Here is a 23802-nt window from a genome sequence, read left to right on the forward strand (position 1 = left end):
AGCACTATAAGAGCCTGCGAACGCCAGTCTCTTGATCTTTACATTAAATTTTATCGAATGCAACCACAATTGTGCTCCAATAATGATGCCGAATTTTCGTTTTTATTAGCCTTCCTATATTTGCAGCTGTTATTTGCGTGGGGGTTTGCAATTAAATTTTACTCCAACTTTAGCCTACGACTTTGAAGGAGTGCGCTACGAATACTTAGCTTAAGTTAGGCGGTTATTTTACCTACCGTAGTAGGTTTACTTAGATACTACCTAGTAGGTATTTACCATTATATAATCTCGCTGAGCAAATGCATTAGCTGGGCCAACATATTCTTTAAAATTCAGTAAATCAATACTATAGCATTATGTATAGTAATTAAAATTTTAATTAATTCTAAAGAATATAGCTAATACATAAATGAAATTATATAGTTTTCCTAAAACAATCTAGTAGCATTATACTAAATAAGATAAGTTATATCTACATGATGGAATATACATTTAGAGGTGCCTCCTTGTCAAATTCAGCTTATTCAGTCACTCAGTCAATCAAGCAATCTTGCCAAACATTTTTGAACACTCTACAATACGCTGTATCAGCTCTTTCATAATGGAGACCGAAAACCGCGAACAATGGGCTGTCCTTGTTGGGATCGATCAATACCCCCTCGGTGTTCCTGACTTATTCGGCTGCGTCCAGGATGTAGTCGAAGTCTCCGAGCGTCTCATGAACTGATCTCAATATTCCTGCCAAGAACATTGAGGTTTTCACGGCCGCTCAAGGACGGGATCTTGACTATTCGTCACCAGACGCCCCTACCAAGAAAAACTTTCTTGCGGCGCTAAACAGGCTTATGGAAAAGCAAGCTGGCGGTTTCGTTTACGTCCACTACTCAGGTCATGGCGATAGATGTCTTACGAAACACGAGGAGCTCAAAGGACCGGGGCAACATGATGAATGCATTTGCACTTGGGAAGAAGATATCACAGACGTTGAGCTAGGCGGTGTTCTGGATAATCTCGCCGAGAAACATACACTTTTCGTCACACTGGATAGTTGTCATTCGGGGGGTGCGGACCGCGACAGAGAACAAGAAGCGAACTCCAATGTCAAGGTCCGTTGCAGGAGCTACGTCCCTCCTCAGGTCTTCAATCTTTCAGATTCAACTACTCATGGAGACGCAAAATCTGATCAAGCCTCGGATCCTTCAGGCTTGTCTCCTCTTGATAATGGTGGATATCGAAACGTTACTCCCTCAAACAAGAGTTTGCTTTACAATCCTCGCAAATACAATCTCATTGCGGGCTGTCAGCCAAGCCAATACGCTGCAGAGTGGAAATACACGAAGACCGTGGATAACATATCGAAACACTTGACGTGTGGTGCAATGACCTACCACTTCTTGAAGTCTCTGGATAGCCTCAGACCTTCGGGTGAACCCGTGACCTATAAGCAATTGAGCGACAAAATGCAAGCCCCATTCCGGGTCACCCCCTACGGCAACAGGCAAAACCCCATGCTTTTGGGTGATCCAGATCGAATCTTATTAGCTACCAAAACCATGCAGATTAAAGCACGAGCTCTGACCGCAAATGTTATTGTGAACAATAACAACTCAGTGACGTTGAATAAGGGAATTGCGAACCAGATAACCCTTGGAGATAAATTCCTGCTGTATCCTCCTTCCAAGGTCTACCTAGGGCTCATTCTTGCAGATGATGCAGCCGGCATAGAGGCCGAAGTTACTTCAACTGCTATGTACACCTCAGATCTTGTCCTAAGCGGAGACAATGCCAGACGTCTGAACGACATTGCTCCAGGGTGGTTTGCAAGACTGTCAAAGCGATCCCACGCCAAACTAGTCTATCTTCAATTTCCACCAGGGGGGGATAACCCCGCCTACGAGCGAATTCGCACCAACTGGCGGCATAATGTCAATTACCAAGCGCCATACAATTTGATCTTCGATCCTCCAGTCAATGCTCCCACTCCCGACTTCGCCGTCAGTGTCGACGAGAACGCAGAATTTCGGGTGCAGGATCGCGACGGAGATACCCTCAAAGGCCTGCCTTTAATACCCGCAGAAGGAGAAAGAAATGTCAATCAGCTGACGTGTTTGCTCAATCAGCTCTGCTTATACCAAATGCTGTTGTTGGACGTCAAACACTCCCCTGGTTGGAAGCCCAATTATGACTTCAGAATTGAGGCCTTAACTGGCAAGTCACAGGACGACAATTCCCTTGCAGACCAAAAAATAGTCTTCAAGAACAATAGCTTCGTGGGTCTGTACGTAACAATCCTGTATCTCGGGCCCGCCTATTGCATCCAGGAGGTTTTTCCGAATGATTTTGCAAACAGCTCAGAACTTCCCTCGCGTGAGGCAATTTCAGAAGAAGTTATCGTCAGTATCACAATCCCGGACATTCTCAAACCATTCTCAACCCAGCCAAGCTTCCAGATGAGGGATACTTTCAAAGCTTTCATAACAACTAAGCCAATTGACTTGTCTAATTACATGCTGGATGATTTCGAACATGATCCTGCCAAATTAGAATCTCCATCTCGTGCTACTATCAGGCGGCCAGTATTTGATGGATTGGCTGTCGAAGAATTACATGTTATCACGCAACTTGATGAGGACAAAACTTACAGTGTGGTAGTGGAATAACTAGACTGCATATATTACGACACGACTCTTATAGTCGTCATTATGGGTCTCTTAGTCACTGAGTAGGCGGCGCCGGATAAGTATCGGTCCGCCTAACTACATATTGAATACAGATTGTTGAATTGTTAAGATGATCCCATAGTCCTGACTCAGACTATTGAGTGAACGTGATAATCTAGTACAGTATTCACTACATAGTAAAATAAACGATCTGAAACTCGGGGTTAAGCGGACTTAAAGCACTATAAAAATCCATGTGAACTCTTATTTATTAAGCAAAACCGCGAAGCACTTTCGAAGTTAGGAGTTGAGCGAAGTGCAGGCTCCAGACACCAGCCGTAAACTTTACAGGCCACAGTTCGGAATACTGACGATCAATTAGTCAAATTCTCAGTTTGAGGCCAGATTTAATAACTTGAGAGGTAGTGTAGAACTCCATTTTTCGGGCTACCTCAGTTTTGAAGTTGATATTGCAATGTAGCTACAAGACAAAGTTTGCCAAGAGGTTCGTAACCGATAGTGCCGCAGGCAAAGCCCATCTTGCTGATATCAAATTATGCGATGGAATCCCATTGATACAGTACCATTGCTCGCCCTATTGGACACTTTCAGTGGGCATCGGACTTGTATGAGGAGTTACGGAAACGAAAACATAAAGTACAATATACCAAATGTTTTGGGCTCCTCTTAGTGAGGGCCAATGCAAGTTTAATGTCACTGCAGATTCCGATTTGGATTCGGGATAACAATCAAAAGAACCGATTAATGGAGGACTGTAGATGGAAGTGCAATAGCAGGCGGTATGTTACTCTTGAAAATTCGGTCTCCAACCTGGGCAGTATCAGTACCTAGGCATACAGGGTCCGTTCCGGCTACAGTGCATAAGTAGGAGGTCTACGGAGTATTCTCAGTACGTAATAGTGATAGGCTGGGTTCAAGTCATGTATATTTCATCAGTTACATAACTTAACGTAATGTGTACCTCTGGGAGAATCATGTCTCAGTTAAAGATAGTGTTGGTCTTTCTGCAATCTTCTGCTTGTGACTGCAACCACAAACTCCACGCCCAAGGTTATCTGACATCGATTGTACTAATTTCTCATTGAAGTCTCGGTGTAGTTCACGAAGCCAATCGTTATACTTAAATTGGCAGGGGTTTTTATAACCCCATGAGTCAAGGAAGCTAGTACCAATGGCACAGAGCACCTGAGTTAGGACATCATTTGACTGGAAGATCTTCTCGAAGTCTTTGAATTCTTTTTTTGTCGCTGAATTTTGGTATTGGCTCTCGGGATCTCTAATGCCGCAGTCGTCATCTCTTTGAAGGGGTATAAAAGGGAGGAGCCCTCGGTGAGAACCGCATATCATGTGGAGAATGTCACCGCGATACTTAAGCTTGCTATAGCGGCTCCTTGGGCTCTCACCTGCGTACTGAGTGACGGCAGCTGATGAGACTCGTATAGATGTCGGCCCCTTAGTGAGTTCCACGGCTTCTGAAAAGTGCCAGGTTAAAAGACGTCGGAGGAGATTAGACTGCTGAGTAGCCCCAGTGCAAATGATTATGCCTTTATCTAAAGCCATCTTCTGAGTATTACCGGTAAGGGTTCTGTCAATAAGGGCGGCGCGGATGTTGGTAAATTGGCTATTATTATTAGACTGATAGAGTCTCCATACTTGTGAAATAGCACTATGGCCTCTCATAGCCATTGCCAGGCGAACGATTTTGGAACATGGGAGGTCTCCCTCTTGAAAGATAGGTATAAGGCAACTAGCTGGCGGGGCTTGTAGTTTCTTTATAACAGCGGCGCGACGAGCGTTCTCATCGTGTTCGGTGTGTTCCCAAATTGTATCTACTGTTTTAGACTGCTGGTGGCGCTTTCGTATGTGGCCCAGTTCTGGCTGAGTACTTGGTCGTTTGCAAGATCTTTTAGTGACCGCTTGGTTGGAATCAGAGCAGAGATTAGGCACGAGACCAACCAAGGGGTAAAAGTCGCAGTTCTCGCATAGCGTGGTTGGCTGCCCGGCTATCATTTCACCCGGCAGAAGAAAATTAACTGCAGCTGCCAGGCTGGTAGTCATGTTAATCACATAGTGATATTGATTCGGAGAGGTAACTACCATATCCCCCGGGCCAGCGCATATAAGGTTGAATTCGATGTTGGCCGCTTTAAGCATTGATGGTGGAAGAATAAGATTCAAACGCCTTAGCCATTGATCACTGTGGCCTGCATTCTCGCCCCAAAAGCGCCTCACCCACTCTTCAAATCTCTTCGTGTCTTGAGTGCTGATAATCATCCATAATCTATAGCCGTATATAACAACTTCCATAGATCTAAGATCACAGTCTTCCTTGTGAAAGGCTGTGCCGGCAAACTTGCCCCCTAGATACCAGTACGGAGTGGTGATGCCCTTAATGTCATTAGGAAGCTGAGACCTCAGTCCTTCCCCAGCATAAACAAAGTCGTTCCAGTTTGAACTGAGAGGCGGCCCTACGAGATAGGGCACTAATTCTTGAGGGGCATACAATGCTAATGACTCAAGGAAGAGAGTGTAGCTTTCGTCGGCCGGTCGCTGATCTGCGACTTCGCTAGGAGATGGAAGTTGGAATTCAGGAATCTCGTCAGCCACAAGCAATTTTGTAAAGTTGCCGAGATGTTGATCGTATGCTGCTTGGTACATGACTGCGCAGTAATGGTACTCATTTAGACCGTTATCTGGTAGGACAAGAGCATTCCATGATAGCCGAGGCAGGCTCTCAATGTGCACGAGGTTTCTAAAAGAGTCCTTGAAAATGATTTCCGTCAAATAATGCAAAATGCCACCACCACTGGCATCAGCACGTTGAATAATAAACTCGGTTTGGTATAAACAGGGTTGACTTATTCCCCCATTCGATGTCTGCGAGCTCCCTGGCGAAGACTGCGAGATACTTGATGCAGGTGTAGAGATTAATGGCCGCAGTGAATTGCCTTGTACTTGCGGCCATGATGCTGCTTGCTCAGCCAACAGAGTTGTAGCACTCTGTAATCCGCCTCCACGAACGGTCGAGGGATCGGTAGTGCATGTAGACAACTTCCCTGCTACTGAAGGGGCCTTTTGATGCGTTTCGTTTGTCGCTATAGCGATGCTTAGATTGTCGTCATTGGCAGATGCCACATCGAAAACAGAAGCACTCGTACTGGGAGTATTGGTGCTTATAATTGGATTTGGATCCCACAATCGCGTATCGCTAAGTATTGTGGGATCCGGGGCATCGACTGGAAACAGGGACTGCCGGAGTTGGGGTGTCCAGGATAAATTGTCGAGCCCTGGAGGAGTAGCTAAGTGGCTACTGGCGGCCCACGACTCCAGCCTCGATTGTACTATCTGCAAAGAGTACAAGAGAGAACCCGCTTCTCTGTCGTTGTCTGGTATGATAAAAGTCGCGAGTTCTTCCAAGTTGTTCATGGAGCAAATCAGCAACCGTAGAGAAGATGCATAGCTCTCAAGATTCTGTCTATTGAGATCCATTGTAGCTTGAACAGGTTTAGTACGACTGCTTGTGGTGACACCAGTGGCTCTGCCGGGATCCGATGGTTGCAGCTACCTCTTATACCAAGACAGAGAGTATAACAAAAACACTAAGTAACAGGGTTTCTTACCTAGTAAGTACCTTCATGGATCAATAGTAGTTATCTACACTCCCATATATATAGATATATATGCATGTATGTTTATATATGCATTTGTATGTATTTATGTTCTTTTTAATACGTATGACTTATGGCGATTCTCTTACGGCATCCTGCGAGCATTTCAATTCTTTCGCCTACTTGTATGCTTAGCTTAATGATTTATTGGATATATGTAACATGTACGTGTGAGAGGGGCTCTAGATAAACGCTGGGCGAATAAACTTGGTTTCTGTTATATCACAGCAAAGTCACGTATTCGTAAATGGCTCAGGACTGGTAGAATCATTAATTCGGACACGAGTATTGGCTTTCTCTCGATCATGTTATGGGATAAATTGCTTCAATATCCACTTTTACACAGAGTAAATAATATTGCCAAGTCTGCCTTTTAATCAACAGCCATACTAGGTTTATGTCTCTGCAACTCCGCTCCTTCTATAGACCAACACGTGTCAAGCCACAGTTGTATTATTGCTCCACATGAATGGACTCAGAATATGGTCCTTGTTCGCGACTCAATCTATTCTGTAATGGACCATCCTATAATGAGTTAGGCAGCAACACTGTGCCCTATGTGAGGGGAGGTGAGTGCAACCCCCACACTCGACCAGTCACAAAACCAGCCCTAGCACACCATCTCAGACGCAGTTGATCGAATTTTCGGTGAAGAGCCTTGTTGTATTATTTGTACTGGCATTTTAGCGTGATTTGTATTCTATACGATGTCGTCACTTAAAAGGCGTCGGAGAATTCCTCTCTTCATATAAACTATTTGGCGTGAAATGGGGTCTCAACGGGCGCAGGTTTCTTGAAATTTCTATGTGCGTTTTCTCTTCACCTAAAAAAACTAGAAGGAGTATTATAATGACAGTATAATTTTCCATATGACTCTTTCACAGTAAATGTGATGCAGAATTAAGATAGTTTATGAGTAGCGCATGGACAAGTCTGCTACTTCGCAGTTCAAAATGATCTGTTATTCTTGATGTTTGCAATTATTTATAACATCTGTGTTCCTTTGATGCTCAGCCGGCTTCTATTTAGTATAATACTTAAGTATGTTGGGTATATTATGCTGCTGTCTACATTGATTTATAATATAAGATGGCGTATTGTGCTTTGCTGGCTACAAGAATTTGTCCATATCATGCTTTAGTGTCCTATCTAACCGTCGTATGTTTAGCATTGTTTTTATTTAAATTAGGATCATTTATTAGACTTTGTCGCACACATGAATGCTAAGTAAATCTTAGTATAGACACCGTTGCTTCCTAAAGGTAATAGCACAGGTGGAAAGCTTTTTATAGAAGCTGAGTTCTTTGTGTTATAAGTACTAAAACTTCGACAAAAAAATAATCCCGAGCCCGTTAAATGTATAAATGCTAGAGTCCAATGCTTGTACTTTACGTTAGGCACCAGAAAGTGGGTTTGAACTGTTGCCATCATTATTAGGCCACGAAGCCTATATTAAAAACTCCCAATACCCCCACCCGCTTTACGATGAGGTATCCTTCATGTTGTCATGCACACCATAGTGGAGATATGATTTGTCCTATTGGATAATTCATTAGTCTAGGTAAGCTATGAGGCAGTTGTAAGGCGTCCCAGATGGCAAAAGTAGTCTTAGGCCTCAAGCTATCATCCCAGTTGAGTTCCGCGTAGCACAACTCAGAGCAAATTTAAATATAAATATCCCCTCGAAATGAAACTGAACTTCCGAATCCTCTTGTCCACCAACCACTTTTCTCTTATCCCCTTTTTTGTTTCCATTGTATTGCGCCATCAAACGCTACTACCATGACGAGCTCTTCTCAAGACAGTGGTGGCCCTCAGAAGTGGGCACTTCTAATTGGAATCAACTATTACATTCCCGGAAACACCCGCCATCCGGTTTACGTAACTCCCCTCACTGGTTGTGTAAATGATGTGGAAGTAGCAGAGAATTACCTTTTTAAGCATCAACATATGGAACGCCAACGCATTCAGAAGCTCACCGCATCATTTCCTTCCACCAACGACTCTTCTCTTCCGGCTGAGCCGCCGGAAAATTGGCCTACCTATGAAAACATCAAACAAATTTTCGAGAGAGTCACAAAGGAAGCGAATACAGACGACATCATCTATATCCACTATAGTGGTCACGGCGGAAGAGTTGTTACCATTGGTCCTAATACCGTGAATAATGAGCCTAATCTCGTCAACCGACTCAGAATTGACGAGGCCCTAGTTTCTGTTGATTTCAACACGGGTGGCAGATACTTCAGGGATATCGAGCTTGCTTGCGTACTTAAAAAGATGACTGAAAAAGGTCTCCATGTGACGTTGTCTTTGACACCTGCCACTCGGGAGGTATGGGAACAAGCGCTGTCGAAGAGTCGCCTAAGTCAAAGGTTCGGCCAATCCAAGGCAACAGTGCCGACAGCAAGTCAAGGGTTCGATCAGTCCAAGGCGTCAGTGCTGACGGCATAGATTGGACAAGGCTTGAAACCGATATATCGGATTTTCCAGAACATGAACTTGCACACGCAACTCAATTTCACATTGGGAAGCGACCTAGCAACTCAGCAACAGAGCGGTCACCGCAAGATTGGGTGATCGCAGCAGCATGCCAACCACACGAAGTAACCGGGGAAAGATTACTGGCCATCGGTGGATTGGAACCGAAAACCATTGGATATTTAACGTACGGGTGGTACGACAGCCTCCTAAATGCTACCGCAAATATATCGTACGATGCACTTTTCCGCCGAACACAAGATATGATGCGACAAATAGGAGTCAGTAATTCTCCGGTGATCATGGGAAATATTCGGCGGCAAATGTTTATCAATACTGCCACTGAGGTCACTCACACTATCCCTATATCAAGTCTTGGCGACCGTCGAGTTATTTTGTGGAGCGGTAGAGCACATGGAGTCTGTGAAGGCGACATCTATAAAATTTACTCTTGGGATACAAGCCATATCGGACTTTCCAGCCCTCATCTAGCAATCGCTGAGGTTAAAGTCCTTCGACCCACTGAAGCGGAAGCTGACCTTCGAATGAAGGTAGGAAAGAAAGCTCTGGCTGTAGGTTGTCATGCCATCCTTCTACACCGAAATTTTCCAAGAGTGACTCTTCAGTTGGTGGTGATATTGGCACCAGATGCGACTGAGACACAGAAGTCGAAAATTGAACGACTGAAAGCTTATGATTTGTCAAAAGTTGAATTGACTGCGAAGGTTGTGCTTGGGAGTACGAGGCAAAATCCTGAGCGCGATGATAAGAGAATCTATCACTTCGACCTCTTAGTGAACTCTAATGGCCAGTATTTGCTTCTTGAGTCAGGAAAAGAATCGAAAACGCCACTCCCACCCTCATCTTCACCTGAATTATTGTTTGAGCTCCTCAACAACATAGGACTTTACTATCACTACCAGACACTCCAATGCCCTAACCCAAATCCGAAGATTTTCGATTTTCAGCCATCTTCGACACAACCAGACAGTCAGTTCATTGGTATCTAAGCACCCTATAATATTCGTTAACGAGAAAGTAGAATCCTGGGACTACTCTGATGGACAGCCAATCGATATGAATAATGGAAGTACATTCGACGTAACCTTGGAAAACTGGACACATAAATTCTTGTACATTTCAATCTTTCGTTTTTCATCGTCTTGGGGTATTTCTCGGGTTCACCCTCCTCCCGGACTCGGTGACTACGAGGAAGTAGATTGGGGTCACAAGCGTCAGCGAAGCATCACGCTATCGTTCCCAAAATCTGCTTCTGGACAAAAATATGTGGTCGAAACGATCAAGATTTTCGTCACTACCCAACCCACCTCTTTCCGGGCTATGGAGGGTGTTTCGGACGTTGATTCTACCTCTAAAGTCAATGAAACATTCTCAGGAGAAGACAGTTATCAGCAGCTTCACAATACTCTCCACACCTTTGACAGCCCCCACACGCAAGCTCATAAAATTAAGGAGCTTGCTAACAGACCACGTTTTGATACAGTGGGCAATCATTTGGATTCTACTACATTAAAGACTTCGAAATCACGGCCCTCGAAACCACGGCCCAAAATGGCCAAAATGGCAAGAGTAAACAATAGCAGCGGTACAAGAGAAGTTTGGCAAACAAAAGATATTACAGTTCATGTGTACCCCTAACTAGAAGGTAACTACCTTCACGCAGCGGGTGGGTTTTAAATCAGTCTCAGCCATTTAGTCAGCATTATGATGAGGGTACAGATTTCTGGTAAGGGCTCTAGCCATGGGTTTTGACTCTGGGTTAGTGCTTGTAATAGTAACCGGTACAGAGACCAATGACTGCCTCCTAGGTAGTAGTTTAAGCTAAACTGTTGACTACTGACCAAGATTTATTTGGATAGAGGGATTTGACTGGCCTCGTGACAGGTCCTCAGCTAAACTTGGTGACCAAGCCGGATAGAACCGGACACTTGATATAAAAGAGGAATGCTTCCTCAAGTAGATGGAAGACAGTTATCTTAACAAAAATGTCTCCTATCAATGTCAGCGGCCTCGTTCCAACGAGAACAAGGCCGTGGCAGCTAGATCAAATTGTTTCATGATCTTGTTCTCGCGCCGTGGTCCAAGTCGCGGCTAGACGAGCTAGGTTTCGTGTGTTGTGTTGCTCAACTGGTGGAAGTTCTAAGATGCGTTTCCTAACTGTCAACAACGTCACAAGAAACTTGAGCTAAATTGTGAATTACCAATAGAAATTTATATAGATCATAGTTTGTAGGAGAGATGGCTTTAATATACTAACGCCCCTCTCTAGAGCGCTTCAAGACATCAATCTATGCTGTTGAGTCTCGGCAAGTTGGGAAAAGCGATCAAAATAACTCACTTGAGTTTGGCCAATTTTGTGCCGACAGGGTCCAAAGCGTCGATAGTGTTGGTTATTGTTGAGCGACTGAAACGCACCAAGTCTTGAGCTTTATGCGTAGAAATAACTGAGGCTGCGTGGCTACGACCTCTGTTCCCATCAGGCTGAGATAGCATGTCGTGAAACTATCAATGATGCAAGAATTTTGTCTGTCTCTTTGTGGCTAAGACTTTTCTTTAAATATTCTTTTGACAGGATCTTAGTACGGATGCTAGTACTATCACTATTGACAAAATAGATGAATCGGCAGTTGGTGGCTTGCCGACCAACACCAGACATCTCATTCAATGCCCGTGCTCTCTTTACCCAGTTATCCCTCTGCCTGGCGTGAAACTAGCAAAATTGAAACCAGTTAAAAGCACCTTTGATCCTTTTTAGTATGAGGCAAATAACTTGTCTCACTAATTTGTTAGTTGCCCACATCTTTCAGAGTCGGATGAAGCCATTCAGAAGTTCAATGGCCAGAAACAGTACTGCACCACCAATAAGTTCCATTTCATTTTCAATCCTACACCAAATGTGGTTGAGAGATTATGAGAAATCTCAATAAATATCCAGGGCCTATGCAGCCTCTTGGGCGGAGGTTCTGGTTGGCGTTCTGGGCAATTGCGGTCAGTAACTTGGCTGCATCATTTGATGCGACCATGCTGTCAGTTGCGCTGCCAGTAAGTTTTATATCCTCATCAAACTCATTCTTAAAAAGACGCTTATAATTTCTCCAGACCATATCTTCAGATCTTGGAGGCTCTTCTACAGAGGCCTTCTGGGCAGGAACCTCGTACCTCCTCGCATCCACAGTCTTGATGCTCATCTGGGGAATTTTAAGCGATGCTTTTGGCCGACGAATGATCATTCTTGCAGCTCTTCTAGTATTTGCTCTTGGCACAATCCTCTGTGGTGTTGCACATTCTTGGACGATGATGCTAGCCGGTCGTACTATACAAGGCATCGGCGGAGGAGGCATCGTCTCGCTCACAACGATGCTCGTCACGGACATGGCGCCGCTACGAGAACGTGCACGCCTATATGCTCTTATCGCCTGCATTTGGACTGTCGGAACTGCAACAGGGCCAATTATCGGTGGAAGCCTGTCCAAGGCGAATACATGGAGATGGATTTTCTGGATTAACCTCCCCATCATCACCATCAGCTTCGTCGGTATTGCTTTCTTCTTACGGCTCTCACAGAAATCCAGAAGTCTCTCTGAAAAGTTGCGTCTGTTTGACTATCCTGGCTCGCTGCTATTCATTGCCTCAACGACTACGTTCCTGATACCAGTCACTTGGGGCGGCACCCAGTATCCTTGGTCGGGTTGGCAAACCCTTGTCCCTCTGATCCTTGGCGTTCTAGGCGTTATCCTATTCTCCATGTATGAATTTAGGATTTATTCAACCAAGCTGCCGCAAGCTCGTCTCATTCCCTCATCTATCTTTGCCAATCGATCAGCCTGCATCGGCTACGTATCGAGTACTGTGCATGGCATGGTTGTATACAGTTTACTATACTACATGGCAGAGTACTTCCAAACCGTCAAGATGTACAGCCCCGTCATTGCCGGCGTCGCAAGCCTCCCTCAAAGTTTAACAGCTGCTCCATGTGCGGTTGTTGTCGGCATCATAGTCGCCGGGACTGGAAAGTACAGGTGGGCATTGTGGGCTGGTTGGTCTCTCGTTTGCTTGGGATGCGGACTTCTTGTTCTCTTGGATACACACACAGCGGTTGTAGAATGGATATTCCTGGGTGCAGTTTCTGGGCTGGGCCTTGGTCTCTTGTTTCCCTCCATTAACCTCTCCATTCAGGCCTCTGTGCCTCAGCAGGAGGCTGGAATTGCCGCGACATTGGTCCTTTTCTTTCGTTCGCTGGGTCAAGCACTGGGAGTTGCCATTGGCGGTACTATATTCGACAACCAACTTCGAATCAATCTCGAAAACCGCATCGAAAACGCACCATCAAGCATCATGGAATTGATTGACAGGCTTCATCAGCTGCCACCAGATGATCCAATATCTTTGAAGATTCGGAATGCGTTGTCAAGGTCATTTCACGTAATCTGGATTGTCATGTGCGCCTTTGCAGGGCTGAGCCTCCTCTTGAGTTTCTTGATGAAGGAGTATGATATGAACCAAGAGCATCAATCAGATCAGGTATTTCTGCTCAAAGACATGGGTGGTCCAAGGCCAGAAACGCCCGCAGAACAGTTGAGTCGTGTGTAAAGGGGCCACCCAGCTTCTACATGTAATATTCCAAGCCTTAGTTTGCATCAGAGTTCAGATAGAAGCAGTTTCATGATATCTTCATTTTCATTACTCAAAGCTTGGGTGCCGGAGATTTCCAAGCTTCTGGGTCATCCCAATATGAGGCAATCGTTTTCCAATACTCAAAACGGTGATCCCGCACCAAAGCACAATGTGGACTACCATCAAACGCAACCCCTTCGGCCTGAAGGCTTTGCCGCGTCCTCGCCTCTTCAATGTGAGCTTCCACATCTTCCCATCTCACTACCTGATCTGCTTTCGAATACAGGTAAAGTCTTCTTGCCGTTCCCAATACAGCTGGATCGTTTAAGTGAGCCCTCAAATGCTTCACTGATCTCATTAAGCCTGCGTTTTGAAGGCCGTTGATTATCGCTATAGTTGGATACAGCAGTGCTTGACCCACGATGCGAGCAGGAAAGGTATTCGGCAGAGAATAAGCTGCCGCCTTGTACGCATTCTCGAATGAAGCATCTCCCGGACAACAATCCAAGATGAATAATCTCACATGTTTGGAAAGATTTACATCGCTGCGCTGGTCGTATAAACTGAGAGCCATCTGTATAGCACTGTTGCATCCACCATGCGAGAAGATGTGCCACAGAATCGAAGGCCGTTCTGTCTCTGCCTCGATATACCGAATCACGATATTTCGAGCTGGGGCAAGTCGAGCATGCAATACACTAAATGGAAGAGCAGCAATCTCGAGAAACCGGGCAGTGATGAGCAAGATTGATGAGCCGGGATATAAAGATGAGTATCCATCGAGGTATTTCTTGATGTGATTCGGCGTTGCACCACCCAGCCAGGTACACAGAATAATGAGCCGCGGGCAGTGTTTGGCTCTTATTGCTGGATCTGCGTGTCGATATATGTAGTAAATGTCTTGTCCTATTGCCTCAAGAGGCCAGAAGACTGTCGAGGAAGACATTTGAAAAGCAAGTGCTCATGAGGTGTAAGATGTCATAGGCTCGATATACTTCATTCTGACGGCGAAACACGGTGAAAGAGTTAAGATAGCCTCTAAACCAACGATTTAAAGGGTATTTAGCTGTTGGGAGAATGTGCTGGGATACGCGCATCCTTCAACATTTTGTTGGGTCTACCTAGTAGTCTTGGACTGTTAGAGAGACTCCACCTTCACAAATGCAGCATACACATGTACTCACCTCTTATTATAATTCCTGAGAGGATAATCTAAACATTGTGTATTGGCTCTCTCTCAGGTGACTTATAATTGCTTGGTTATAATGTCCAGGTGTCGATAATAGCATTAGGCCCAGTCTGCATGAGCTCATGCTTGGCATTACCCTTTCCTCCAAGCATGTGGCACGTCAATCTAGTCAACACAATGAAAATATGTTAAACAAGAAATATTGCCATCATGTGCGATAGTATATGTGGCAACTCTTGATTATTGTGCAGAGCTTGCTCAGATGAAGTGTAAGCATATTTTAACAAAGGGTGTTCTTAAATCGTCCCTCAGACCGCATTCAGTACTCATGCAAGCGATATCCGACGTGCGCCAGGGAGCTAACTTTTGCCACTGCTATTTTTTAAAACCGGATAATGATCGATGGACGTTATTTAAGCCTAAGACACGGCCCCATGCTACATGCTTAGCGTATCCTCCTAACGATGGGGACTTGATCAGTTCTCAACATTCTGGGTCTTTAGAGTTCACAGGGCACAACGCTCCCAGATTCATCGATAATCTTTCACTCCAAGGAGATCCAGGAGCCCGGATTCTTTTCCGGTCTTTAAATGAAAGCGTAACCGCTCTCGTCACACACAATTTTGGACGTGTGACATTGTGAGATTGATTTCCCGATTTTCCTGCAGTTAATAAAGAACAAAAAGAAGGAAGGAAAGGTCCGTCTTGCGAATCACTCATCATAATTACGCAAAATCCGACTCTGAAAAGCATCGGTCTCTTTGATGAGAATTTCTTCAACGGCAGCTGGCATTCTGCAAATACGGTTCAGCTGAAATGAGACCAGATCTGCCATCGAGTGGAGATGGAGACTATTCAAGGATGTGAGCCTGCAAGGGGGGCAGATGCATTGCTAGGCCCCGGCAATTCGTCAAAGTGGCTCCCTCGATTCCTTCGAAAGGCTGGGCGCCAATAAAGACGTGGAAATAAAGTCACCACATCTGGGCACCGACGTGGCTGCTGTAGTGCTACTGATCAAGTGTTTGTCTTCGGGGGTAACCATTATGCTCTGTCTCTTAGTGCTGCTGAGGCCGTCTCATGGGGTGTGCTGAAAGAATACAAGTGCCGCTACCGTGATGGAGAATGGGCGTCAAATGCGGCGATATCTTTGTCCTACCCACCTCGATCCTCCTGGAGCTCGAATCAATCATTCGGCGGTGAGTGGACTGCTCAATGGATGGATGGGGTGGTGAGTCGGCGTCCCTGGAGTCTTGTTTCTGTTCACACTTGAAATGCAAGGGTTACTGTTGTGCTGGATTAAAAATCATGTAAAGCAGGCAGCCTCGGCCATTTAGTTCGCGAAAGACGAAGATGGCAACCAATTTTTACGATGCTCAAACGTCGTCATGGGTTGGCATATGCATGGCGTTGCTGCTTTGGTTAGGACGATTTGCGTTTCCCATGGCATTTTCGCATCCTGCTGACAATGGAGGATCGTCTTGGACGAAAGCAGCTTCCACCAGCTCGGATATGCAGAGACAAGGGTCCATGTTCTCCAAATTTACGAGTGTCTGTAAAAGTAAAGAAAACGGTGCGCAATGCAGTGTCAATGCAATCGTGGTCCCTTTCCCGAGGTGGCAGCTGGGGGGCAAGAAACCCACCAAACCGTGCAGACACACAGCCAGCCAGCCACTCGGGTCTTTCGCCGTGTGGCCGCACAAGTTCCCTCTCTGTCACCGTCGCTGTCGCTGTCGCTTGACGAAGCATCGGGCATTGCTGCCTTACTTTGACAGGAGGTTCAAGCATGCAGAGTGTGATAGAGACGCGCTGTCCAGAACCTCTCTATTCATGCACCCGGCGTTGGGTAAGTTGTCAGCCCCGTCACCACTAAGAAGAACTGAATGGACGCCGAGATTGCGGTTGCCGCCCGCAGACCAGCCGGTGAGTCCGAATGTGAGACACTAATAAATAGCCCTTGTAGAAGTGCCTACGGAGTAGTGGTGGTGTGTGAAGCTGTTGTCGAATAGGAGAGAACTGGTGGCTCAATAATGTAGGTGCTCGCACCGCAGAAAAAGCATCTCAGCCGGTAGCAGCTCCCGCTGGTAGCACTCACGTCTACGGATATGTATGATTAAATCAGGAGGATATGTCTTCGCTCGTCAATTGACAACGATAGCAGCATTACGATTCTCAATGTACCGGCAGTACTCGTATACACCAGAAATTGGTCTCAGGAGACTGGGCAGTCTACTGGGCTACCTCTGCTTTGCTTCTGCTTGGTGGTGTTGGCAGATGGATCCAGCGCCCCTCTCACCCCACATGGCCATAATTTGCGGGAATGGGGAGCAAAACAATCAGCATCGTCTGCTAGACCGTTAGACGTGGCTCACAGTGAAAGGCTCAGAAGCAACTGATAAGTGGTGCGCCGAGACGGACTCACCATAGCCCAAGCCTTGTCCCTTCACGTGGCATCAATACATTGACTTGGGTGCTTTTTCCTTACTGAATGGGGATGTAGACATCATCTTACCTGTGCACCTGCCGCTCTGACGCCGCCTATCAGGCACGGCCTGAGAGGCCTTGCATATGCAGGCAAGCCGACAAAAGTATGGAGCAGAGATCTTGATGTCACATCCGACACGTTTGGGCGGCTCCGAGTGGATGGGCCACCTCTGGCGATGCTGTCTTGGTCTGTAACAGGACTCCGTATTTATGCCGGCGAAGCGCAACCCGTCAGCTGTTGCATTTCTGGCTGTGAGGATGATGGACAGGACCATGGCGAGAGGGTTTCGGGCCGTAACGGTGGCTGCACGTCATTGCTTCGTGGCCGTCATTACACGTCTTTTGACGGACGCCTTTCCCTTCATCGCATCATATCAGTGCCATGTCTCCAGGGCCACCTCGTTTCGCCGCCAACTGCTTGATAAAAGGACGGTTTCGTTCACCTGGACAGGGGTGTCCTTGGTCCTTGTTATAGCCTTGGAGCTCCTCACAGACCGCCCGGTGGTCTCATGGACCATTGATGTGCTAAGGCAGTCTAACCTGAGCTAGAGCGGTAGGCTTTTTGTAATAGCGGCCGCAACGGTTTAGAGTTTCGAGGGCTGTTCACGATGGCACACGGCTGTCAGTTGTGCTTTTCCTTTGCTGGAATTGTCTTAGCAAGTTGATGGTGGTTGCTTGGATGTCGAAGAAGCAGATGCTCTAAAGATGAGTACCATTTGATGGCAGCTTGATGCCTGAGGATCTATATTGCAGTACCTCCTTCATTGTACCTGGAACCGCAGTACAGTACAGGTACAAGAGTCGATGGTCTCAACGTTATCTGCACGTGTCCAGGCCAGGCACTCGATGCATTTTGTAATGACAGGGATTGGGGGAAAAAAGCTCCAGCCTAATGTCAACCTAACTTAAATGACAAAGCGGCAACAAACTCAATGGCAATAAGCATCAATGCAACAATGCAATGCTCATACTCTTGACTCAGTGGTTCACAAATAGAAACATCAAATTTGATGTCCACTTAATGTTGCATCAACTAAACAAGGAAGCCTCCACTGTACGACGGCACCTACAAAGAAACCCCCGAGCACCTTGGTAGGCAGGCAAGGCAGGTAGGCACCCTGGTGGACAGCAGGTACGGCACGGTACCTGTAAACACATGTAAACACACCAGGCGAAACGTGCATATCAGGAGCAAGGCCCAAGTACATGTACCCCATGCCGGGTGCATTAGATGGCGACAGGGGTGCGAGGCCATTGCGTCGTACTGCCCGAGCTCAAAGAGCTTCATCAGGTACAGGTACAAGAGAACAAAGCACAGGCAGCCCCGAGCTTCGAGCAGAGCTGCAGCTTCATTCATTTCTCCGCGCCAGATCCGGATGCCGGTGCGGTGGACAGGGGCAGAAACGAAAGGGAAAAGGAAAAAATGGAAACCTGGAAAATAAACAAAGCTCACCTCACCAAACCATAGCAAACGACAGAGAACAGAGGCTGGATGTCGTCCATGTTCAGCCGTCAGGGCTGCGTTCAAAGAGGCAGGTCAAGCTATAAGAATCAGCTTCTGGCTGGGTCCATTCGTCTTTTCCTGCCCGGCATCTCCATCGTTGTTTTCGCATTCGATCTCATTGCTTTTCCGGCATCGCCTCCTGCATCACCAATTGCTCTAGCAAGCTCGCCTGGCAGATTCCTGCCTCAGCTCCGTCCTCGTTTTCAGCTCGAACTAAAGCAACGCGCTTTCTGCCATTGTTGAGCCTCGTTTCTGTTTCCATTTCTTCTTCGTCTTCTTAGTTCTTGCCTCAATCTCGCTGGTTGCACCTTGCAACGGCACACGCCATACACCATCACGTCCGCCGCTGCATCTCCTCGTTCAGGTCAAAATCCCAGCTCTTGTCTTCCGGCACTTACTTCGCCTCATACTATACTCGCACGCTACTGCAGGTAGCCCTTCTGGCCGGATCTTTGCTGTTAGCCAAGCTTTGCTTCTCTCCCTTTCCAGCCAAATCCAGCTTTTCCGTCTTGTCACGGCTGTTCCAACAGCATCTGGAAGACACAGGATCCCTGTCTTTCTCACGCCTGTTTATCCCAAACTCGGCCCTCCAATCTCGACTTTGGCCCTGATCTACGTCCCACCCACGATCTACATCTCCGACAGCGCTAGGCCGTTTCCATCCGTCAAGGGTTCCAGCATCTAGCTCTTGGCCCAAGATGGCCGTTGTTACTGGTGAGGGCGCAGTCCTAGTAGCTCTCAAGTACTTGTATCCGGCTGTTGTCTTTCTCTACTACTTGACCTCGTCTGTCTTGGCCTCTTGCACTCTGCAGGCTCTTAAGAAGACTCAGGATGCGCAGCCGGAGCGTCCTAGTCGACGGGCCGTCATCTATTTACTTGGATTCTTCCTTTCGACGTACGGGGCCCAGCTCATCACACTCGGCACGCAGTCAGTAATCCAAAGGTCTGCCCCCCTGGAACATCAGGTCATCAACTACTTGTCGTGCATTCTCGTCTTCGGTATTCTGTGCATCCAACTCATCGAATCGGACACAGTTGTATGGTTTCCATTCCGTGGGTCATGGTTTATCGCGCTGCTCTTTGAGCTTGCCATTGCAATCTTGACGGCCGTCAATTCAAGACAAGCTAACCTCAACTCCTATGATATAATCCATATAACCTTCTTCTGCTTGAGGCTTGCTTCACTCATCATTCTAGTGGCTTGGACTTACTTTGCTTTATGGACCAACTCCAACCCTTCTCTGTTCGACGAGGAAACACAGCCACTTCTGCAACCTAATGGTGAACAACCTGATGCTCAGGCAGCCACTGGAGAGCATGCCAATAGCTCCAGTTATGGGTCGACAACGCAAAGCGACGCTGAGGAGACCCATTGGGAAAGAAGAGAGAGAGAAGGTAAAGCCGAATTGGAGAAGAGACTTCAGAAAGACGGGAACTGGGTTGAATACGCCAAAGGCTTCAAGGTATGTAAATCCTATCTAAATTTTTGACAGCCCAGATATGCAGCCGCTACGTCTTTGCTCATACGATATTGACCCTACAATCTGAATTGCTCATCACAAGACTCCTCCCCCGGGGGCTCGAGACCACTGAATAATTTTAAATCAGCTTCAGCTGACATGATTCCCTGCTTTAGATTTTATTCCCGTATATTTGGCCTGTAGGAAACCGCCATCTACAGCTACGAGCGGCGGCCGTTGTGCTCTGCATGTTTGCTTCGAACGCACTCAATGTGCTTATTCCCCGACAGACGGGCATAATCATGGACACTCTTAATGGGAAACCCGGTAATCCATGGACAGCCGTCATCAATCTTGCACTTCTACGACTGCTGGCTTCAGGTTCTGGTGTCGAGCTTATCCGCCAGTGGTTGTGGCTACCTGTCAAACACTTCTCACGGGAGAACTTGTCCCGAGCCTCTTTTTCTCATGTGATGAAGCTGTCTGCTGATTTCCACGACTCCAAAAACTCATCAGACATGATGGTGGCTATGCAGGGCGGATACTCTATCACAAACGCAGTTGAAAGTCTTTTGTTTCAAACCATCCCAATGTTGATCGACATGTGCGTCGCCATCGCCTACCTCTCCATCAAATTCGGGCCATACGAAGGCTTAATAACTGTGGCTACCGGGATCGTTTTTATAACTCTTGCGGCCCGCCTCGTAGCTGGTACCAAAAATAGCACTCGCAAACGCCAAAAGGCTTTCACCAAAGAGCATGCCATTCGTTACGGCGGGTTGAGTTCGTGGCAGACCGTCAACATGTTTAACCAGGTCGGTTACGAGGACAACAGGCATGCTAATGCAGTAACGGCTCGATGGCTTTCTGAGACACAATGGCAAATTGCATGGCTCTTGTCCACTTCGTTGCAGACCATCATTCTCACTGTCGGCCTCATGGCAAGTGCATTCCTCGCTGTCTTTCGCATTCGCAGTGGGGAAGCATCACCGGGCCAGTTTGCAATGCTTCTCATGTATTGGACTCAGCTCACTGCACCACTGCAATTTTTTGCCTCACTTAGTAAGAACATGAGCGATGACTTCATTAGCGCGGAACGTCTCCTGGCTCTTATGAAGATCAAGCCTTCGGTTGCGAACAAACAGGGCGCACGGCCTCTCAAGTTTAAACGAGGAGATGTTCACTTGGATCAAGTTTGCTTCAGTTACGATAAGCGGAGGAGTATCCTCAACGGCATCAGTCTACACGTTCCGGCAGGAACAACAGTGGCCTTTGTGGGCTCAACTGGAGCGGGTAAATCGACGCTGCTCAGACTCCTCCAGAGGGACTACGATGTCACCTCGGGCAGCATCCGGATCGACGGTCAAGATCTTCGCGATGTTGATAGCTCCAGGTAAGTCTTTGATTCAAAGGTATTGGTTGCGGTGCTCCTGCAACAGCGCTGACTCGTTTTCTCTAGCCTACGTGATCGCATTGGCTACGTTCCCCAAAGTGCACTTGTTTTTAATGACACCATCATGAACAACGTTCGCTATAGCAGAATCACCGCATCGGACGAGGAGGTGTTTGAAGCATGCAGAGCCGCTCGTGTTCATGATAAGATCTTGGATTTTCCGGATGGTACGTAATACGACGATGAGTCTCGCCGCGGTACCATGTGTTTGCTAACCTTGTGCGTGACTAGGCTACGAAACGGAGGTTGGCGAACATGGAGTGTAAGTTTGCCGTTATGGTATCCCTATTAGACTTTTGAGCTAACGATGGCAGCAAACTTTCCGGTGGAGAGCTTCAACGTCTAGCAATTGCCAGGGCGCTTCTGAAAGACCCTAAGATTGTTCTTTTGGACGAGGCTACAGCCGCTGTTGATAATGCTACTGAAAGAGATATCCAGAAATCATTAAGGGTCCTCTGCAAAGGACGCACAACATTCGTCGTGGCGTAGGTTTCCTCTTATTCCCCCCAAGTCTATAATAGTTCCTAACCAATCATTTGGTGCTCAGTCATCGACTTTCTACCATCAGAGGAGCGGGCATCATTGCTGTTGTGGAACACGGTCAGATCATCGAGACAGGTACTCATGATGAGCTGATTGCTTTGGGCGGTCGATACTTTGAACTGGCGAGAGGCGACACATTCCGGGAAATCGAGGACAGCGATGACCAGGCCAAGGTGCTCGACGACGCAAATACTCTTGCCAACGATTCTTGCTCCGAGAGAACCACCACTGAGACGTGCAAGACACACGACGAAAATGATCAGGCCAAAGTACCGCCAGAAAGCGATGGCAAATCAGCAACAGGCAAGAGGTGTCAGAAGGAGGTAGATTCTGACATAAATTCGAGTGCTGCAGAGAATACTGACGGATCCTGTTAGGGGTCCCGATTGAATCCTGTGGCCCCTGAATTTACACCTCGGTCAATGGCGGCAACAGCGGCGAATTCTGGACCCAAGACGGCATCTGAAGGTAAGCCAACTACATCTTCAGCCATTGGCAACACAGGGACATGGGCAGTCACCGGCCACCCTAGTAAACTTCGATGGTCCGATGAAGTGTCCATTATGGACGACCGCGGGACGAGCAGTACGCCCAAGAGCCTCTCTACTGAGTCAAGCCGCCGCCTCAGGGCGAAAGATAGTTCTGAGAGCAGTTTCACCGCATCAGAGCTCCGCGCGTCGGAAGCTATGCCCGCAGCGATTGGTATCCAAAATCCAGGCATCACACCACTCCCAATGGGCGGAAAAGCCAAAACAAATACCATCGAGGCTTCCGGACGAGCTGCGCTGCCCTCACTGGCACGGGGTTCCCCCGAGTCCATCGTAGAGACAACGGCTGTCCCTTCTGATATTGGCAATGTGGTTTTCATGCGACCGCGCTACTCCCGTCGCATCCAGTCAAAGAGCGAGCCTGTTCACAAGTCTCCAAAGTCAGAATCTGGTAAATGCAACGAGCCACCTGCAAAATCAACAAACGCCAATACCGTACGTGCATCATTAAGTTTTCAATGGTGGAAGCATATACGTGACTAACTCATCGGATAGGAGCAACGTCGTGTGTCTACGCAAACGGCTCAAAGCAACAGTCCAGCACCTTCCATGATTCCTAAGCCTGGCAACAGAGGCTCGCCCACTGTGAGACAGCTTCCAATTCCTCCACGGCACTCGAGTGACGGGAAATGCGGCACGTATCCAACTCCAGCGCCCAAAGACAACTCCGGGCGAGCATCAGAAGGAATTCTCTCCGTTACAAAAGATAAAGAAACGGCAAGTGTTGCAGCAACCAGCACTGCCAAAAACGAAAACCACCCGCTGCCAAAGACGGGAGAAAATCAGTCAATTATGACAACCTCCAGCCGAGGCGGTCGAACCATCCGACGCCCACGAGCAGGATCCCTTCGCGGACGCCGAGGCCGCATTTTCCGAGGCCCTGTGGCACTTGGGAGCCAAGAATAGAATGCGGGGGATGAAATCAAAAACAAAAAAAAATTGCCTTGAGTTGACTTGGTGTTTTCTGACGCAATACCATTTTGGTTTGTATAGATATAATCATATGAATACTTGTTTAGCATACCTAGACAAGTTTTTACGACGTACATGTGTTATGGGGAGGTCTTGTGCGAATAGGATGAAACAGGGGGAGGCTCAATGAAGCCTGATACTTGGAGACAAAAGTTATGAGAGAGGAAGCGTCAAGGAGACGCCAGAA

General features: G+C 47.0%; 7 protein-coding genes across 7 annotated transcripts; 5 read left to right on the plus strand and 2 right to left on the minus strand.

The window, feature by feature from the left end:
- The first annotated feature begins 552 nt into the window (after positions 1-552).
- M431DRAFT_391927 (hypothetical protein) lies at positions 553-3157 on the plus strand. Its single transcript, XM_024914802.1, has one exon. The coding sequence runs from the start codon at positions 846-848 to the stop codon at positions 2658-2660; it is 1815 nt and encodes a 604-aa protein (XP_024776683.1). The 5' UTR covers positions 553-845; the 3' UTR covers positions 2661-3157.
- Positions 3158-3580: 423 nt separating this feature from the next.
- M431DRAFT_506746 (hypothetical protein) lies at positions 3581-6430 on the minus strand. Its single transcript, XM_024918854.1, has one exon. The coding sequence runs from the start codon at positions 6168-6170 to the stop codon at positions 3654-3656; it is 2517 nt and encodes an 838-aa protein (XP_024776684.1). The 5' UTR covers positions 6171-6430; the 3' UTR covers positions 3581-3653.
- A 1590-nt stretch (positions 6431-8020) lies between these two features.
- M431DRAFT_529736 (hypothetical protein) lies at positions 8021-10489 on the plus strand (the record flags this gene model as incomplete). The annotated part of the gene is made up of 3 exons (XM_024920772.1): positions 8021-8642; positions 8684-9820; positions 9873-10489. Exons 1-3 carry the CDS (start codon positions 8132-8134, stop codon positions 10487-10489), a joined length of 2265 nt encoding a protein of 754 aa, XP_024776685.1. The 5' UTR covers positions 8021-8131.
- A 1302-nt stretch (positions 10490-11791) lies between these two features.
- On the plus strand, positions 11792-13441 carry M431DRAFT_80775 (hypothetical protein; the record flags this gene model as incomplete). The annotated part of the gene is made up of 2 exons (XM_024922977.1): positions 11792-11893; positions 11951-13441. The coding sequence occupies 2 exons, from the start codon at positions 11792-11794 to the stop codon at positions 13439-13441; spliced, it is 1593 nt and encodes a 530-aa protein (XP_024776686.1).
- On the minus strand, positions 13399-14428 carry M431DRAFT_506748 (hypothetical protein). The gene has a single exon (XM_024918855.1). The coding sequence runs from the start codon at positions 14409-14411 to the stop codon at positions 13536-13538; it is 876 nt and encodes a 291-aa protein (XP_024776687.1). The 5' UTR covers positions 14412-14428; the 3' UTR covers positions 13399-13535.
- A 2357-nt stretch (positions 14429-16785) lies between these two features.
- On the plus strand, positions 16786-17198 carry M431DRAFT_506749 (hypothetical protein). The gene is made up of 3 exons (XM_024918856.1): positions 16786-16995; positions 17052-17053; positions 17085-17198. The coding sequence occupies exons 1-3, from the start codon at positions 16827-16829 to the stop codon at positions 17181-17183; spliced, it is 270 nt and encodes an 89-aa protein (XP_024776688.1). The 5' UTR covers positions 16786-16826; the 3' UTR covers positions 17184-17198.
- Positions 17199-19010: 1812 nt separating this feature from the next.
- Positions 19011-23311, plus strand: M431DRAFT_392122 (hypothetical protein). Its single transcript, XM_024914803.1, has 9 exons — positions 19011-20102; positions 20276-21492; positions 21559-21719; positions 21784-21814; positions 21867-22037; positions 22100-22418; positions 22473-22853; positions 22936-23078; positions 23139-23311. Exons 1-9 carry the CDS (start codon positions 19338-19340, stop codon positions 23194-23196), a joined length of 3246 nt encoding a protein of 1081 aa, XP_024776689.1. The 5' UTR covers positions 19011-19337; the 3' UTR covers positions 23197-23311.
- Positions 23312-23802: the final 491 nt, after the last annotated feature.

Source organism: Trichoderma harzianum, assembly GCF_003025095.1.
Source record: "Trichoderma harzianum CBS 226.95 unplaced genomic scaffold M431scaffold_4, whole genome shotgun sequence".
Lineage (NCBI taxonomy): Eukaryota > Fungi > Ascomycota > Sordariomycetes > Hypocreales > Hypocreaceae > Trichoderma > Trichoderma harzianum.

Bases quoted from the DNA above. Each gene is read 5' to 3' on its own strand.
- M431DRAFT_506746 (XM_024918854.1), bottom strand. From the start codon at position 6,170: ATGGATCTCAATAGACAGAATCTTGAGAGCTATGCATCTTCTCTACGG.
- M431DRAFT_392122 (XM_024914803.1), top strand. From the start codon at position 19,338: ATGGCCGTTGTTACTGGTGAGGGCGCAGTCCTAGTAGCTCTCAAGTAC. The intron at 22,038-22,099 runs GTAGGTTTCCTC...TTTGGTGCTCAG, and splicing joins CGCACAACATTCGTCGTGGC to TCATCGACTTTCTACCATCA. The intron at 22,419-22,472 runs GTAGATTCTGAC...GGATCCTGTTAG, and splicing joins GCAAGAGGTGTCAGAAGGAG to GGGTCCCGATTGAATCCTGT.
- M431DRAFT_391927 (XM_024914802.1), top strand. From the start codon at position 846: ATGGAAAAGCAAGCTGGCGGTTTCGTTTACGTCCACTACTCAGGTCAT.
- M431DRAFT_506748 (XM_024918855.1), bottom strand. From the start codon at position 14,411: ATGTCTTCCTCGACAGTCTTCTGGCCTCTTGAGGCAATAGGACAAGAC.
- M431DRAFT_506749 (XM_024918856.1), top strand. From the start codon at position 16,827: ATGTACCGGCAGTACTCGTATACACCAGAAATTGGTCTCAGGAGACTG.